General features: G+C 34.7%; 1 protein-coding gene across 1 annotated transcript; it reads left to right on the forward strand.

The window, feature by feature from the left end:
* The first annotated feature begins 3 nt into the window (after nucleotides 1-3).
* On the forward strand, nucleotides 4-18,412 carry Cals (calsyntenin 1). The gene is made up of 4 exons (XM_072014084.1): nucleotides 4-264; nucleotides 7,931-8,210; nucleotides 9,810-10,621; nucleotides 10,705-18,412. Exons 1-4 carry the CDS (start codon nucleotides 159-161, stop codon nucleotides 12,360-12,362), a joined length of 2,856 nt encoding a protein of 951 aa, XP_071870185.1. The 5' UTR covers nucleotides 4-158; the 3' UTR covers nucleotides 12,363-18,412.
* The last annotated feature ends 1,610 nt before the right edge of the window (nucleotides 18,413-20,022 follow it).

The raw sequence follows: 20,022 nt of genomic DNA on the forward strand, positions 1-20,022 counted from the left end.
TCAAATATTGACTTCGCGATTGTGCGTGGTGTCACAAGCGAGTCGTGTAGTAGACGGCGATGCTCTTTTAAAAAGCGAGTTTCTTGCGAGTGATAAGTCAAGTGCTGTCGGCCGAAGAATAAATAATCGGAGTATCCTGGAGGCAGGAGATAAGGAGAATGCTGTTGGTGGCTAGTACTGTGTTTTTCGGGTTGACCCTCGGTCTCTCCCACGCGAGCATCTCAGCCCTCGAGTCGACACCGAGCTCCTTCAACAATCATGGAGGTGATTTCATTTCTCTTTTCTCGTGCCCTACATTCATCTTATTTCCTCAATTATCGTTTCTTGCTTAAAAAAATTGCTTATAACGAATTGTTTTTATTCTTATCATCGAGTCACGCATCGGTTTACGGTGTGTCGCTGATTGGAGTGGTAAGCTCGCAGGTGCAATTGTTCTTTCGAGAGCACCTGCAGTCACCGAAACTGTTATGGCGAATTCATTGACTAGCCCCGATCGGTGTTGCGATACGTCTATGAAACTGTATACGATCAGTCGTGATGCTAAAAGAATAACACTTCAGCTAGATATACGGATTATATGTTACGATTCCACGTATGACAGCATTAGTCACGCTTTGCGATAACAAAATAGATATGAATCAGATTGGACCCAGTCGCATCGGAAACTAGGACTTGATTAAAGTTAGACGGATGAAGTAACGTTTTACGGCGCTATCAGGCATAGGTTTCCATATAAATCTGGTATTATCTTCTTTCTAATGCATAATGATATTTTGACAGGATAAGGTCGATTATCGAATATTTATTTAGATCTAAAAAAAAAGATAAGAAATTAATTTTCGTGTTTATGGTTAGATTTTAATTGAAATCTTAACAGTACTTGGAATTACATCTAAATATATCTTTCCATGTAAACTTAGAAAAAATTCTCGATGCTGTAAAAATTACGATCTGCACTGCTCGAAAGTGGCTGCTGCAATGTTTTACATTTTGCAACATATCTTTCGATACATTTTACACGATGTAATTTCAATAACATACGATGTATTTCTTTCTTACAGAATCTTATAAAATACTACAAATTATGTTTTACACATCTTAACGGTTGTCTCTTCGTTTCACTACAAACGAAACAAATCCATTTTATGATGATAAGAAACTTTATGACGTTATTAAATAATTTTCGTGACGTAAAGTGCGACTTCGAAATGTACATATTGTAATAAAATGATTCTGGTAATATATTTTCTCGTCGATATTTCGTAAAATATCTTGCGTAACAACGCCAAGTATTTAATGAACTGTGTGCTACAGTGTTCTATAAAGCGACAGTGTTCAGTACACACGACCGGTCCTTTCGTTTTCATGCTCGTCTTTTTATTTCTGCTAATTGTTCGACGTGTCTTGATTTGCAAATACGACTGTCTACATTGCAAGATAATTAAAAACAATTCTATCTATACCGCGTTTATAAAGATTATTGCTTAATTTCGAGCACAATAAAGTCTCGTTCCCCGTGGAATTGAATGAAAACGTTTTTTGAAGCACGGACGGCCATAAATCGACATAGACGTTCGATTCATCTCTTTTGCGCTTTGTAATATTATGTATGTTCAATTGATAACGATGATTTTGATATCGATTATCAGTCAATTTGCTTCAGAGAAGCTGTATGATAGGTATGATAGTATAAGTATTTAACTGTAATATATAACGTATAATTATACATAGAGTGTTTGAAGAACGGGAATTTAAAGTTTTAAGGGCTTACAGGATTCACTAAGAAGAATGAAATGTAAATTATTAATTATATATAGTTATACATAATGTATAACTATATACAGGATGTTAAAAGAATAAGCCTTCCTTTTCAAAATTTCCTGCCTTTTCAAAATTTATCAAATGGAATAAAAAATGTTTAATCAACGTGGAGTATCAAATCAATTTTTTTGTTAATTAATTACACAGTACAGTGTAATTTGTACTGTTGGGTGTAAGAAGGCCACAATGGCAAAAGTTCTTGAGAGAAGTGTCTCTAAATGCTAGCAAGTTATGTAATTATTTTGTATATCTAGTAATGTTTCTTTAAAACAGTCTCTTTATGATTTTATTTGAGAAAAATGTAATTTTCCAAATAGAAAGGTCAATCAAGTATATTTATCCAGGTTTTAGACACTAATTATGCGTCTTACTTACTACCTCCTTAGAGAGACTTAAATAAAACTTTGTTTCCCTTTTTGTATAAAGCTTTTGATGCTTTATCCATTCATTTAAATACAATGCAATACCTATATTCACGTATGTGAATCATAAATCAGTATATCTTTTTTCCATTGATCGTTGTAATTTAATCACATTATTTATTACGGGCGAGGAAATTAAGCTGGTACAGATAGAGTATTATTCCTAGGTAAATGCAAAATCATATACATTATATAATACATAATTATATTAGCTGTTATAATTATTACGAGCGCTACTATTGATTTTGAAGTATTTAATAATCATTTAATATTTAGATATCCAGTAATTATGAAATATTTAATGATACGATTTAACCTGGGATTTTTGTTGACTAAACGTAAATCAGTATTATAAGGCCTTCTCTTTAGATTTAGGTCCAATAGTAATTTGGTAAATATTGATACGTATAAATCGAGTAATTTGAACTTCAGAGGTACGATGTAAAACAAAGATAGGAGAATCGTTTGATTGGGAATGCATTTAACTACGCTCTTAAAATATACCCATCGGATCGATTGGAGATGGTCACATATTCGGGAAACACAGAACGACCCTAATTTTAGCAATAAGACGTTATATGCTGTGAAACGGTATCTATACCAAACCTTTTTAAATATCATTCACATTGTGAATTATTTATTAATGTTCAAATTTAAAAAGCATTTTTCTTACATATCGCGTATATATTTCAGATGTGATACAGCTACGATTAAGTATTTCAGGAAAAGCGAAAAACTATTTGGAAGCTTACAAAGAAATTATTTACTAGACATATAAAAAATATAAGGAAGTCAGTCCAAATATGCGTGTTGTTCTCCCTCGTTTCGGTTTTACGTCAAAAGTTCATTTCCTTCAAAGTTGGTATAGGAGGGCGTGATTGGATCGAAAATCCGTTGAAGATCTTAGCGAGCTTAACTATATTAAATTTGGCCATCGTGAAAGCTTCTTGAATAATATTACCGTAGATTAAATAAGATTTATGCATTTCTTTTTCGATCTTTATCGGAATAACCGATATACATTATGCTAGTCGAGCAAGTACACTGGAGTATGCTAGAATTAATATAATTGGTTGTGAAACCTCGTTTGTTGTACCATGTCTTCGTTAAAGCATATAATGAAATACGTGCATGTACTTAAGGGAAATCCGTTCCAGGTTAATGGTTTAAAACAAGCTTGCCATACAATATAAATAATATGAAAGTAATAAAAAGAGTATCATTAATTTATTTAAATGTTATCCGTTGTACACCAACGTTAAATCACCAACAATTTTGTAACAAAACAGCAATCTCGAGATTCAAATCACTATAGAAAGAATTCATATGCTTTTTGCTTATATGAATATTGTAGTAGATACCTGTATAGATGCGATAAACCTCGTACGAGGTACCAAATTATTAATGAGAAAAGACATCTAGTAATAAAAAGCCTAAGCGTTTCAACATTTATGAAGGAGATAAATTACGATCGTTGTGGTATCGTTCTAATATACTCTACCGTACTATACTTCTCTGTTAGTTAGTTAAACGAATATGTTGAATTCAGCAGTTTGGTCAATGAAAATTAAATAGGTACCTTCGAAAAGTGTAACTGATGAATATCAATTAAAATATTGTTTCTGTGGAATATATCGTATAAATTTTATCTAGATCCGCGGACTATGTATTTGCATCTGAAAGAGTAATTCTGGTCTCAGCGGCAAGGTGCGAAGTGTCAAACTTTCTAGAAAGCAGCAGTGAACGTAGTTTCGTTCAATTTAAGACTTTACCAGGCACTCACGTGAAATGTTAGCGATTTCGATGTAACTTTGCAAGTAGATGGAGAACCAAAAGATATTAGACTCATGTTTACGAAATATTTCACCAACAAACTTTACTTTGACTTTCTGTTAGTTCCGTACAAAGCGATAGCTTAATGGTATACTGACTACAATTTTCCACACTTTCGGGGCTTCATTGTAATTTTCGCAACATACTTCTCTGTCTTCTTAGAATTGTGCTTAAATTGATTTCAACGAGATAATGAGAAAAGCTACGTAATAGTATCGCGCACGTTTAAGCTACTAAATATTTATTTGTTCAATATTTCAGTATCCACAGTTAATGATTGTTATTAGGTTCCTAATATTTTTCACTTCACTGTCTACTTACAAATAAATTTTTTGGAAATTTCACGACCTATTAGCTTTAGCTATGCGCGGTAAAAGTTTCAAGATGAAACTTTTTTAGAGCGGTGCTCCGACATTTCGTCGGAACTGCACTTAACTTTATCAAGGGTCCGATGCCACCTTGATACAAGGTGCTTTTACTAAATACCAGAAATTGCTTTGTACAATTATCACCCTCTCTAAGGTATTCATGCTTACCTTTCCATTGACTAACCACCAATCGCACGTTTATGGACAACAAACTAACTATAACACAGCCAGTTATATTCAATAATGTAAATTCATTGCAAAAAAGCATCGCAAATGAAATGTTATGTTAATTGAACGTTGGCTCTTAATAGATTACTGTTACTGAAATATTTTAGTGGATCAATATTACTCTGCGATAATTGGAATAAAAAAGATGCAACTTTTTCTTTCACCACCAAAGGTAATTCACCAAAGGTAAAAACACTTAATGAAATTGAACTTGAACTCTTTATTCTATTCATATAAACTTAATCGCTGTGCAGCGTTATAGAAAGTTAAAATTATTAGAATTTCGCATCGACTACGTTGAAATATTATCTCCAATTCGGTTACCTTCGAATACTTGAATAGCGAAAAGTATAAGAACTTGAAATATAACAAAATTTCTATAGAAGAAATTTCTACCTAAGAAATAGCGATTTAAACGATTCGTTAATCGATTAATTATAATTTGATAAATCTTAATGCCCTATCGGTATCCTCCGCTACATCATTGAATCTAAACGAGTCTACGAGATTCCTGAAAAATTAGACGAGTGCACGCAAACTTTGAAATTTCATTTCCAGAGAAACACAGTTTTCTATAAACAAATTTCGTTCCGCGTTTTTAATTTAATTCTACCTAACAATTGTTATTGAATAATCCTCGCTGTATGTAATCTACTTTTACATTGAATTACGAGAACAACTCTGAATGGAATTGTAACAACCACGAGAGATACCTTTGGCGGTGAATGCGTTAACCACTGCTTTTAGCCTGAAATAGCAATTCTCATCTGTTGTTCGCGGATCGGTGTTAACGTGAAACACTGATGCGTCGCAGTGGAACACCGATATGGGGCGGAATAACGGTCGGCAATTGTTGTTCTACGGTGGAAACGGTATCGAACTTATCGGTTGTCAATGGTATTCTCGACGCGATTCATTCGATCATTCTTTCATTCAATTTCATTGAAATAGATGCTCTTGTTCGTGCAATCGATAATACTAACGTAGGAAACTGAGTTTCTTTGTTTATTCTTTTGTGTTAATACGATGAGCTGCTTAAAGGGGAATAAGATGAAAAGTAATATTCGAAGAGGAAAATTACGGAGCATATTTTTGTTGAGTAAAAAAGTTGTCGTTTTGTCATTGTTAGTTGTTGGAAAGAGATTAATAAAAGTGTTTTTTCTGCAGTTCCTCGCTTTTAATACTAGCGGTGGTAGACTACTTCGTAAAGTTATTTTAACTAACTTTTATAAGCTATAGGAAATAACTTACAACCTACGAGATCTTTATAATGTGATGTAGAATAATCTAGATAGCATTACAAACAATTATACTTGTCAAAGGAATACAAGAAAAAATATCAAATGAATTTTTCGTTTCGTTTAAAAGTATCATCCTTTGGTTGAAACAATTATGCATGGAATTTTGAAGTATTTGACTTTTAGTAATTCACGAGCCCGACTTTTACCATGCAAATGGATATCGCGATTCCATCAAAGCCCGAAATCGAAAAATCGCCAAAGGTCGCTCTGTTTTTCGGACGATCGCGGTGAAACTATCTCTGAAAATAAAGAATTCAGGTTACATGTAGTTTAAATTCTCTGTGTAAAAGGCATTTACATATTCCGATCATCTCTAGCACTCTGAGAGAACAAAAAGAAGTAAAGGCCACAAGTGACAAACACGATAAGATGTATTTCCCATCTCTTGTAGAAGAAAAATTTTTAAATTCGATACGCTGTCGATTGACTCTACATTAAAATTATCTTTACATTTGACATTGGAATTGAATATATGTTTCGTCACTTTCTCAAATATTTAAGAGGTATCAATGATAAGTTAAATTACCATAACAGCTAAATCAACATTGTTCATTTTTTACGAAACAGTGGATTTATCGTTTATTTCCGAAGGACTTTCAATCTATAGATTATATTAAAATACATATGAACACATATATTTCTTTTTCTTATCGACGTAAAAGTAAGAAAATCAATAAAAATAGATTTATCGTGTGTCTTTATCATGTGATCTCACGTGAAGTAGTATTTGAACTACTATATTTAACAATCAACAACGACTATAAAATATGCGCAGTTCAGATCAGGGGTTTATGGAAGAAAAAGTAAACAAACATTAGTTATCGTTAATTAGTACACGAGGAATAATGGCCTAGTTGTTGTAAGCTCGGTAAATTATTAATCTCTGCCCGTTGGTTCTAATAAGATAGGAATAATGAAGGTTCAAGTTTTCATGGTGCATGCACAATGATTTAAAATAATCGGTAAAGTTCTTTTTTAAATCAACGCGAAATTTTAATTAATGCATCTTGCATTGTTCGAGTTTCGAGATTCCTCGTTCTCTACCCTACGAAGCTTCCGGTCTATTTCTGTAAACCCTTATTTTTCTTTTGGACAAGCTCGTCGACAAAACAATTCCCGGGGATTAAATTGCGAAATTAAGTCACGACTTGTGATATTTTTAATTTGAAAAAGAAGCCACGCTTGGATAACTAACATTTAATATTTTATCACGGCTTAATAATCTTGTATTATGAACATTAACGTGTAATTCTTTTTAGGATTAATTTGACATAACTGTTGCAGCGTAGAGAAATGAGAAAATTATTTTCGAACAAAAATTTCCAACATGTGGAGCTTACGGTACTTTGAATAAGATTTACGACCAAATTATACGTTACTTACATAATATCTGCGTTTGATGTAGAAGAAGATGTCTTAATTCTTCCAGGAGCTTTTAAAGAACAGTTCTTATTCGAAACGACGATTGTATATTTTGAGATTTTATTAGCACCGCAATGAGACTATGTTGTCACGATTGTATTGGTAAAGTTTGAAACGAATTTAAAAGCGTGTATAGAAATTACAAGATATTTACTGCGAAAATATATTCACTAAAAAATTAGTATACAGCATGAATCACCTTCTAAAACACGTAACAAGTGTTAAAGATGCCCCCGTCGAATATTCAAGTCTATTAATATGGTAGAAAATTTGCTGTTGAATTACTTTCCTATTACGTTCCTATGTCTACCTTTAGACTCGTTTTAAACTTTACCAATATAATCACGATAGTCAGGTCTGATTACGCTACTAGTGAAATTTCAAAACGTTTGGTACGACATTTTATATTTGGTGTAATGTATTCATAACATTTTTATAAGTGTTCTTCAGATACTTTGAGCAACTGTATATCGAGCTATGCTATTATTGTTCAGTTGCATCAGTGTTTGAACTACATATTTGTCTCTACCCCCAGCTCCACGATTGGATTTGGACAGTCCAGAAAGTGGATACCATGGCCTGGTGAAGGAAAACGAAACTTTGGTCGAGGTCACGCCACAAATACGAGCTATAGGTGCCAAAGTCTGCTCCTTCCGTATAGCGAACAAGCACCATGGCGATGCACCCTTCGAGATTGTTTTGAAAGAGAAAGGAATGGCAGAGCTGAGGGCACTGAGAGTTCTAAACTGCGAGAAACGGCGTAACTACAAGTTCGATATCGAAGCTGTTGGCTGCAACGGATCGCTATCGGAAAAGTACGAACTGCATTGAATAAACTTGACATTTCGCAATCAGTGTAATTCGTTTTATCTTTTGTTCAAACTGATACGATGCGATACGTTCTATATATCTTTTATGTAGGTAGAGCAATGATACCAATATATATATATATATAAAATAGTTTAGTTTGATTAAATTCTTAAATGTAATGCGAAGCGACTTTTATGAATCGACTTTTTATTAATTTCCAAATTGCTACACGATAACCAGCTATTTTGTAACTTCCAATATTGACGTTTCGCTTTAATGATTTAATGTTTTTGGAAATGAACTTGCATAGAACTCCATTAGCTTTCGCCTAGTTTTGTACAGAGATAAATTTAATATATACTAAATACGTTTGCCCTACCTTCCAGTATTTCTGAACTGGAACTGTTTCATGTTGTTCTATTTTCTCATCTATCTCCACGGCGAGCTTCCGTTATACGTACGAGTCTCCCAAGCTACTGTTCTTATAAAGAGCCTCGACTACTCTTTATAATAGATTATACATACTAATACATTTATATTTTAGATTTGATTATTTAATCTTTGGATTTGATTACATCGACTTTGTTTGTAGATGTTGAACTCGAATTTTAAATTATGTGTATATTTTATTATGTTTAGTGATTATTTTGAATTCTAGTTACTCTCAACTATACAAATGCGTGGAGGTTGTCACTAAAGTATAGAGTATAATGACGTTTGAAGTTTGCCTATACCTTAATTAACACTTTGACGGCCGCACATTTCGGCGTGGATCTTATTGCCAACTGCCGGCACTTCTCGCTTAGTCTAATAGAATAATTATACGAATTATCGTATAATTATGATACACTTCTGGAGAAAATCGCATCGAATCCATCATCATTACTAAATCTTTATCGTATCATCTTAATTTATTTTCTACGCTTATGCATTATACGAATTTATTTATTTATTTATTTTCTGATCGTTCTATACAGTTGTAAGAATCGGGATTATAATCATTTCCTGACTATTCACTTTCACTGGATCGTTAGACTCACAAATTGCCGGCGTTTTCAGTGCATCTGTAAAATCGTTTCGCTTCAATAGAAACGCTATCAAATATAGAAATTATTTGTCTCACGCATAAGTGCCGATTAAATTAAAAAAAAAAAAGAAGAAGTTACGTAGACGCGACGGCGACAGACAACAGATGGTAAAGCGAAATAACGTTTACGTAATAGCGGTGGTCAAAGTGTTAGGAATAGAGATATCAGGAGTCCTAATTTAGGACGTTTAATAAAAAAACTTTCATTTCTTGAACATAAGAACATAAAAACATATTCAGCTTCATAACGCAGTAACAGATCGTATTGAGATAAAGTAGTTCATAGAAAGATAAATCTTGTTACACTATTTATCTATTTGTTACTTTGATGAAGATAAAGTTACAAATTACAAGATTCATTCTCTTTAATTATAGTTAATATATAATTAGTAATATTATGTATTATTATATTAAACATCATACTGTTATATGGTTAATATGTAATATTTAATCATATAACTACGTACCTAATCACATATAACAAGAAACATCTAAAAAAACAACGTTGTTATTTTAGCGCTACGGTGCATATTACCGTGGTGGACGTGAACGAATATGCACCACAGTTTCTGCAACCGGCCTATGTCAGCACCGTGGACGAAGGTCGCCTATACGAAGAAGTTGTCCGCGTGGAAGCATCCGACAGAGATTGCACCCCGAAATTCGGTGACGTATGCAAGTATGAAATTTTGACAGCTGACCAACCATTCATCATCGACAATGAAGGAGCGATACGCAATACCGAGCCATTGGATTACGAGCGATCCCATAACTACATCTTGAGCGTGGTAGCGTATGACTGTGGTATGAAACAATCTGCACCTGCTATGGTCACCGTTAAAGTCAATCGTGTATGCGCCCCTGGTTGGAGAGGAATTCCAGAAAGGGTTGACTATGCCGCTGGCGTAGGTTCTCAACCGTTGCTTCCTTCCGCTAGGCTGGATCTTTGCGACGCTCCCTGTATATTGCGTAATGTTCGAGCCACCTTAACTCTTGCTACGGACCATATAGGGAAAGGTTGTGACCGTGACACATACGGTGTACGCAGCCAACGTAAATTATGCGGCGCATCTCGCGATAGTGTAGATTTATTGCCAACTCCTGGGCCTACGACTTCCTGGACGGCATCTTTGTCTCGAGACGAAGGCAGGGAAGCGGATGAAATCTTTGAATTTGACGGCGTTGATTCTGCTGCCATTGTACCTAATGATGTGCTGGAGCATAGCCTGGCACAGAAATTCACGGTCGGAGTTTGGGTGAAACACCGACCTCGACCAAGACAAGACCCTCATGTTAAAGAACACATCTTGTGCGCTGCCGATGATCACAGTAAGTTTACGTTAACTGTTCTTAAAATATACATCGGATGAAATAGGCTTGTACCATTAAACGATCCATTGTTTGATTTGCAGAGATGAATAGACATCATTACGCCCTGTTTATTAGAAACTGCAGACTGATTTTGCTACTTAGACGTGATTTCTCAGAGGGTGATCCTAATATCTTCCGGCCTGCCGAGTGGCGTTGGAAACTTACTCAAGTGTGCGATGATAAGTGGCACCATTACGCCGTTCAAGTCGACTTCCCCCACGTGACCTTATTCGTTGATGGAGAGGAATGGCATACAGACGAGAAGAATCCGGAAGTGATCGACGACTGGCCGTTGCATCCTGCGAAAGGCGTTAACACAACTCTCGTTGTTGGTGCATGCTGGCAGGGTTCCGATAATAAAACGAAACATCATTTCCGTGGCTATCTGGCTGGACTGTCCGTGCTAGTTGGACGAAACGAGAAACCAGACGTGTTGTCTTGCTTGCGTCGTTGCCAGGAAGGTATTCATGTGCCATCGATGGATCTGCTTCAACCTGGAACCCAATTGCTCACCAATTGCGATCTAACAGAGGTACGAATCGACGGAGATAATCGCACTAACGTTGAGACGCTTCTCCGTCGTATTGGTTATTCCAACTCCAGACGATTTCCTACCCCGGGTCGCCGTAATTTCCGTTTAGAAACAACGATCGTTTGCGAAGGTAGTGAAGACAATCCGCTCCCGGTACCAACTGTTCAATCGTACGTCACTGTTCTACCACCACCTCGTCCAGGTATAACTGTCAACGGAACCGGCTACGTGGCTAGGGAATACGCAGATTTTCGTCTAGGTGTACGCGTGTTCCCAGACACTCGTGTCACTGCCGGTTCCGCTGCCAGATTGGATGCATGCGCGGTCAGTGTCTATCCTAGTCTTAATCCCGACCACGAGAGCTTAGGTTTACCTGGCGATGCTCTGCGTAGATTCCGTTCTATCACTGCGCGTGTAGATCGCGATGGTGTTGTTCTCTCTGGCGCTGATACACCTTATAACTACCAACAATTGATACGTCTCATCATGTATACGAATCGCAAGCCAGCTTACTATCTTGATCGTGTATTCAAACTGACTTGCTCCGAGCTCAGCGGTCGATTCGCTAGTAACGAATACGTGCAAACTCTCGCTGTCATTCATCCGAAAGAGAAAACTACCGCTCTTCCCCATTCTACTCCTGATGATCCACCAATCGCCAGAATTCTGGAACCAGCACCCGGACACGTGCAATTGTCCCCTCATCACGCAGATTTGCCAGAAGAATATGCAACAGCCGCGCTTCGCGAAGGTAACAGAAGCATCGGGGGTGCAAGTGGTAATCACGCGGTTACGATTGTCGCTGCAGCTTGTATCTGTTTCTTGATCTTAATGGCGGTGATCGGAGCAGCGAGAGTCAGGGGAGCCACGAAGAGACGACCATCAGCTGGAGACGAGTTGGCTGCCGAAACTGAAATGGCCTGGGACGATTCTGCATTGGCTATTACCGTGAATCCAATGGAGAGGCTCACAGAACACGATTCTCATCACCAGAGCCAGAGAGACGACGATGTCGATGACTCCGGAAGTTCAGATTCCGAAGATGGATCGTACAGAGATGACGATTTAGATAGTTCCGATTGCGAGAATGATTGCGAGCTGAGCAATGGCCGACATCGCCGACACAATTCACCTCATGATTTGGAATGGGATCATCGTGATGTTTAAACTACTATTTCTCTGCATTCACCATCCCCTTTCTTCATATGGTGATTAAGTGGAGTACTAACTCATATTGTTTGTCATTAATCCCTTCCAAAAAATCATTATTATTTCTTTTCTTATGACGCTTCGTAATGCATATAGAATGAACGTTATTCTATAACGAGATCTGGTAAATTATAAACTATTCTAATATTTATCACTTGGAACTTTTCGAACTTGAATGCGTCTTTTAAAAGGACATATTAATATTTTCGATAATTAATCTGATATTCCTATGTATAAATACGAAAGCGTCGTATTATATCCGTCCCCATAGATGAAGACATATTGGTATCGTAAAATGTTAATACACACCAACTAGTTAGTACTCTCCTTAAAAGCCAGCAAAATTTGTAAGAGAGTGCGGGACGCTTTATCGAATAGTTAAACTCTTTCTGTCTACAACACGGTTGATGTTGATAGATGAAAGATACACGTAAAAGATACTTAAGTTTACTGGGAAATTCTCGGTAAATATTGGAAATAATTAATTTATATTTGACTCTCATTACTGCTAATAATTATTATTATTATTAATATTATTATTATTACTGCTATTTTTATTATTACCATCATTATTTTTATTATCAGTAGTGGTAGGACGAGGGAACTTTTTTATACTCTTAATTATCTTCTCCTCCTTTTATTCTATTTTTATTCTATTCCACTATTACTTGTTATAAATATTTACTAACGCTAATTACTATATTATATATTGCTATTATATTCAATTATGATTTCCTTTGATACACAGGACAGCCCGATGACGTAATCTGACTGTTATCTAATTGAACATATTACTCTTCCTTATTTCTAACTTAACCCTTAACGCTCCGACTTTTAATTGTGAATATCGACCGGCAACTCCAACTCATTATAGTTCGACTTGCAAGTTTTTAAGTGTCAGATTTTAAATGCTACAATGACGTGTAAATAATAATATTAAAGTCATTCAAAACAATCTTTATTCATCTCAAAAGTAATATAATTTTCATTACAATATTTATATTAATTATAATTGAGTAATGTGTGGAATTTTTTAAAACATTCGCATTACTTCCTTTTGATGAGCAAACAAGACACTTTTTCTTTTTCCCTTTCGGCAACTGATTCATTATATGAAGTTTCCCATCTAAACGTTGTTCCTTATCTGTTCCGAAAGGCCTGCCATAAACATTGTTATTCCGAAAGTTACGAGCTGACTTACTGATAATTTGACAAACTTATAGTGTGACAAAGCGCTTTCTCCTTTACTTTCCTGAGAAATCTTCTAAGGTATATAAGCATTTATTACGCTTGTTTCTAGTTCCCAAAAGAACAATTTCCGCCACCGTTTCAACGTTTTTCTCAGGAAACAATATGTTGATGCATATTGATCGGCTTTATCTACATCATCCATATTACTCGTATAATCTGCAATCACATTTGATTTTGAAACTTATTCAGTAGTACAATTTCATGAAAATTTCGGTATGACTCTTGACCCAAAGGTGTGATACGTGCTCAACATAGTGACAATTCGCTTGTCTTTCCAAGCAAGGAGTAAGTAATTTGAACGGCGCATTGCAATTGTATTTGAATTGATAAATTTCGGTTTAGAAATTTCTTGTGATATGTGTTTGCGATTTTTTTGTATTGTACCTGTTACGTGGCAGTTCATGATTAAACTTGTATATTATCTATCTGTGTAAACGCGATATCCTGCATAGCTAGGAACGGAATGTAACGAATTGTTACACAGATGTAAAACTATTCGTATGATATTGGTAGATCTGGTTTTGTAAGATCTTGCGATGTGAGTTTGCCATAACATGGTAAAATGCCATAAACGAATACGGATTTTGCGTCGGCCGGGACAAATATCCGTATTCCCCATTTAGTAGGTTTCTATGGATTGTATGTTATAAAACTAATCCTCCCCTTAACTTTCACAACAGCTTCGTCTATAGAAACTTCTTTTCCGGGTACAAAATGCTCTCGGAATTTCTCGTCCAAATATTCGATGAAATCGTTTATTTTTTGAACTCTCGTTCTAATGTCTTGAGCTTTTGAAGCGTTCTCGTTCGAGTGTTTAAAAATTGTGTTAAAATTTACAAGAAACGTTTCCCAGTGAAGATCCGCTTATAGATGCGAAAATCAAAATTGTCATCGTCACTATCTATATTCTCCTCGCAAAGATAATTCATTTTTCTTCTTGATTAATTAATTAATCATCGGTAGTGCTTGAGAGGCACACTTGGAGCGTTAAGGGTTAAACTTTTTAACTCGATATTTGATCTCATAAGTATATATATATATATCTATATATTTTTTCCATAACAATCGAGTCTTTCATATTCGACTAAACTAAGTATTTAAAAATCGTGGATGCCCAGTTTATTATTAGCATGCTATCAATGAGAACAAACAATAAAAAAATAATATATACATAGATATATATTTCTAATCGGTAGCACGTAAAATCGGGCTGAGCCTAAAGCCATCGTATGATACTTGCCCAATTTTCCACTTTATTTTTAAGTAAAAAAAAAAAAAAAAAGAAAAGGAAACAAAAACCTCTAATATAATTTGCACAATGTTCCTTCCTAATCAATTTACAAAAAGAAAAAAAGAAAACTCTTAGCTCTTAGTAAGGACATTGCCGCGCATCTTATGATAGTGCTTCACCATTAAGACGGTATAATATCATATCCGTATACATGTGTGCGCATGCATATAGATTTGTATGCAATTTCATTGCGTATACAGACTGTATGAAGTACACGTGTATGTACACGAGGAGAGAAAGAAAGAAAACATGTGTACTTACATATACATACAGCGTCCGTTCATTATTCTGTGGTGAGGAGCGCCGTTCTCTACGGAAGAGGCAATTTATTCTTGGGGGGGAAATAATGCGCAGCGATTCGACCAGCAAGGGTATCGTTTGTTATTTTTTTAAAGGATTATCGTGCAATCCTACTCGTTTCATAGGGAAACTGATTTTTATGTGCCTTTACGCGACTAGTATGTTGAATTCTACTCTATATTTTAATAGCGAACACTGGAACTGATTTCCTATCAGTATATCTCTCGCATGTTAGATGTATCTTGACGCTTGAGAACGTCTCGAAAGCAAACTGCTCTACTGTTGTTGTATTTTAAAACATTAACTGTTATAACGGCATATAGGTGTTAAGGGACAGACGCAAAGAAAAATATCGGCCATTCCTTGATGCACGATCCGTCGCGTTCATGAGAAAAAGAGAACCATGTAACGAGGAACGTAATCGAGTGTTAAACGGAAGTATTCTGTATTCTGTTGTTTGTAATAGCGAACGAGCACGGTTCGTTTGTCATTGAATGCATGCCACGTACGTGCAATGATCCGCAGGGTATTAATTATCGACGAATGATCTCGTAAATAACTGCGCATTGATACTCGCTACGAAGTAATGAAAGGATCTTGTGTATGTATTTGTGTATTTAGAATTATACCGACCGATCGAATACTTAGTACTGAAAGTTTGTGTACGGATATCTATATTCATAGAAACTATATGAACAATTTATTTTTCCAACGAGCATATCATATCATTTTTATAAGAGATTTGTCAGAAGTTTGAAAACTTTTCGTAAAGAGCTCCTACATAGCAACTCGCTATCGTGACGTTACTTGCCATAATCGCGACTTGTTTCTCTCATTTTTATTTTCCAACGAATTAATTTTATTTTTAACGGTTTGTCTATTTTTTGACACGTCTTGGATAAAGATACGCGTGTTATCTTTACGCGTTTCTTTCGTTTCAAAAACTCTGATCGAGGAAGAATAGAATGGCGCGCCGATTAAGTATTCAAAATGATGGCGGAAGACATAAAAGAAAAAAGAGAAATAACAATGATCGACAGAAGCGAAGCGGAGAAGAAAGTAATTAATTGTTGTTATTTATTTCACTTGATTTTTTATTTTTTAAGAGCGTACATGCGACACACGTGTATGCGCATTTCGGATTTGCTCGCAAATTCCGCGTGAATAGACGAACCACCATGCCTCTCTCTATTCCAAATTTTAAATCTCTCATCTGATTTACAATCTCGGTTCGTAGTTGTCGGAACGTAATTATATTATTCTCAAGGATATCGATCTAAACGCATTTCACTTATGTACGGTGTAATATTCGGGAAAAAATAATTCTATTAGAAAAGAATGAATTTCCTCTCTTTATATGGGATTATACATTCTTTATATACACGAACACACACACGCTTGTCGGATATCATCAGATTTATCGCGAATCATAAAAAAAAAAAGAGAAAGAAAAATATTTCGATTGACCGATTCCTTCTTCGATCGCACAACACAGCGCCCCACAGACCCTTTCTTGAGTCTTTTACACGGCATAAGTATAAAAAAATCTGACAATTGCACAAACGAGTAAAAATGCTGGCTTTTGGAGCATTAGGAGCGCGAGAATTCGAATCGCGGTGCATTCTGTACCGGAAGTCGTCTTCGACGAAGGGTATCCGTCGACGACTGGAGTACAGAAAGGGAGCATTCTTTTGTTACCCGGTCTAACGAGCCATTTGGAGCAAGATGTAATACGTATGTGTATATCAGGAAGACTCGTTTTTCTCGGCTGCTAGCGAAGAGATTCGTAAGAGAGAACGACACCATTGCAAACCTAACTAGGCGTGTATACGCCTGCTCTAAAGATGTACTTAATTATATTAATTATATTATGGAGAGTAAGGGAAGAAAAAAGAGAAAAGAAAAGAATGGAACTACGCAAAACAAAAACCAACTAGATGATACTATTATATAATATATATTATACATAAAAATATATCTAAGCTGTTTGCAAATGATGATTTAAGAGATGAAAGGAAAAAGAGAGAAAAGAAAAACGAAAAACCAGAGGGAAGAAGGTATGAATTTGTAATGTACTATTGTATTTTGTAGGCAGCTAGTGTACGTATACATATGCACATGTATCCGTGTATGTATGTTTACGTATATAAATATACATACTCTTCGACATTTACACGTACCGTTCGCCTAAATAGTCTGCAGAATATTTTCAATTCAACATCGGTCCAAGGTGAAACAATTCAGGAGTATACTGTTCGCGATCGTATGAATCAAGCGTGACACTTTAAAAAGCCCGCGAATTTTTGTGTTCCTGAATAGCGAAACGCTTGATCCGAATTTGTTAGAGCACTTGGGCGCACGGCAGATAACACACGCTCTCGCCTCTAATTCGTATACAAACGTAAGTACTGTATACTCTCGATGGAAGAAGAAGGAAAAAAGGCCACAGAAATTGCGTGCATAGGTACGTGTCTGTCACGCAATTGAAACACTTCAACGTTCAATAAAATACAGAGAAGGATAAAAAGAGATAAAGTAATACCAATCCTACGGTAACGTTGTAATGAATTAAATAATCAACTATACCGACTATATAGCTAGGCCGTAAGGGATGACACGTTACGGACCGACTAAATTCCCTCCCGTCGCAGATTGATTGTGTGTTAACTAATAAGGATAAGTAACGATATAGTACCGTTAAGGAATTTAATTATTAATACTGATACTATATGTACGCTAAGCACAGTTTCAAAGTCATTAAGTGACGTGAAGTACAGCTAAGGCGAGAAAAGATTGTAACACAAGTCTTAATTTAAACATGTGACACACTGAGTTACTCGGCGCGTCTGCACGCGACGCACAGAAACGTCAAATTACCTTGTTATCCTGCAACTGAGAATCGTTCGACAAGAGAAATATTAGCAATAGTATTGTACACAGAGAAACATACACATCTGCATACATACGTATGTACACGTCATACACATTTACACACCAACATACATACATACATACACACATACACAGAGTACATACAGAATACACACGCGCGGCCGCATATACACGCTGCACAGGCTAGGAAAATGAAATACTATCTATAACGACATATTATAAATAATATTAAGACGTCAACTGTATTTGTTTAATAAAGATGTACATTCGAAAAGTGGAGGGACTAACTTTACAGCCGATAGGATGTATTGGAATTTAGATACGTTGTATATTTGCTTTAATAGTGTATATTAACTTTATTTCTCACATATTTTTATACTACTATGCTACAAATTTGATTAGATTTTATTTTGTTTTACAAGATTAACGAACGAAGCTTTCAATGTAAAATTATACATGTTGCAAAGTAATAATGATTGAAACCGACGATTAAAATCTATGTATAAAATACCTGAAGAATTTAATGTATTTTAATATGTCCTATAGGCTGAAAAATAGTTGATATTAATTTTTCCCTTCTTAATTTGTAGTAGATAAGAATGTTCATTTAATAGTATTTAGTAAATTGTCTTTTATTACATACGTTTAGTTTAAACAGGTTTATATACATAAAAATTAAAAAATCTAGTTTATATACATATCAAAAATCTTTACCTATTAAAGAGAATTAATCAAAATTAGTTTGTTAAATATAATTTGATATATGAACCCGTGACATTTAAAAACATTTAAAAATCATTTGAGGAATACTTCTACTATATTCTTTGGGTTATTATAATTCATTTATTGAGTTTGATATTTACAAAACATCTTTATTTTGTATCGTTTAAATCAAACATTTGATAAAATAAAAACATACTCTTTATAAATATCAGAATTCTTTATTTTAGTATATGTATGTATATATTAAATTAAAATCATTTTCAACATTAACAGCGTCGATTGTATATGTATACAAATGCTGTTACACTATGCCATTTTTTTTAATTTTCATTAAATAGTTAACACATAATATCTTGTTCCATACTCTTAATACATATCATATATTCACAATTAAATACGATAAACAAAATGTAAATAAACTTTTTCGCGTCTATATAAATAATGGCGTACAACGAAATGTTTGCATGCCTTAAAAATCACATTATATAATACTATCAAATTCTAGTTTTGAAGTAATTCTATAATGTAATATTTGGAGCTATTTGAAAAAAATGATGCTTTTTATAATTTTTTAAAAGCGGATGTAATAACCAATTTACAGAAAATTTTCTCTTATCATTATCATTTTCATTATGGAAAATTTTATTAATATGTCGAAAATACTTTTTAGCATGAATCCATCTGGGAACTCCAATATTTATTTATATTCTTTTGTGAATATTATAAAATGTTTGTATTTAAGTTTCACTCTTACCCATGGTGTGAATTTATGCTGCTCCAGTTGAATATTTAAATATTTTTATTTATCGATGATATTTGATTCAAGCGGTAATGCAGCTTTTGTAAAATGATAGATTGTAACACCAGTCTTAACAATGCATAGTTTAACGATATTAAAGCCAATTTCATTACTGCACGTTGAATGAATTAAATAGTATTATTTATAAATAATATCTTATTAATTAGGCTTATGCACATTAAAAAAACATTAAAATATTCCACTGTTTCATGTTATTTTAATTAAATTTCATTAGATTTAACTAATGTCCATTTTGAACACAGCACTGTTATTTTGGAAAATGAAATATTAATATAATTAAGTGAAATAGTGACTAAGGCAAGAGATAAATATCGACGAACTGATTTCAGACGTAAAATGTA

The sequence above is a fragment of the Bombus fervidus genome, chromosome 12 (assembly GCF_041682495.2).
Source record: "Bombus fervidus isolate BK054 chromosome 12, iyBomFerv1, whole genome shotgun sequence".
Lineage (NCBI taxonomy): Eukaryota > Metazoa > Arthropoda > Insecta > Hymenoptera > Apidae > Bombus > Bombus fervidus.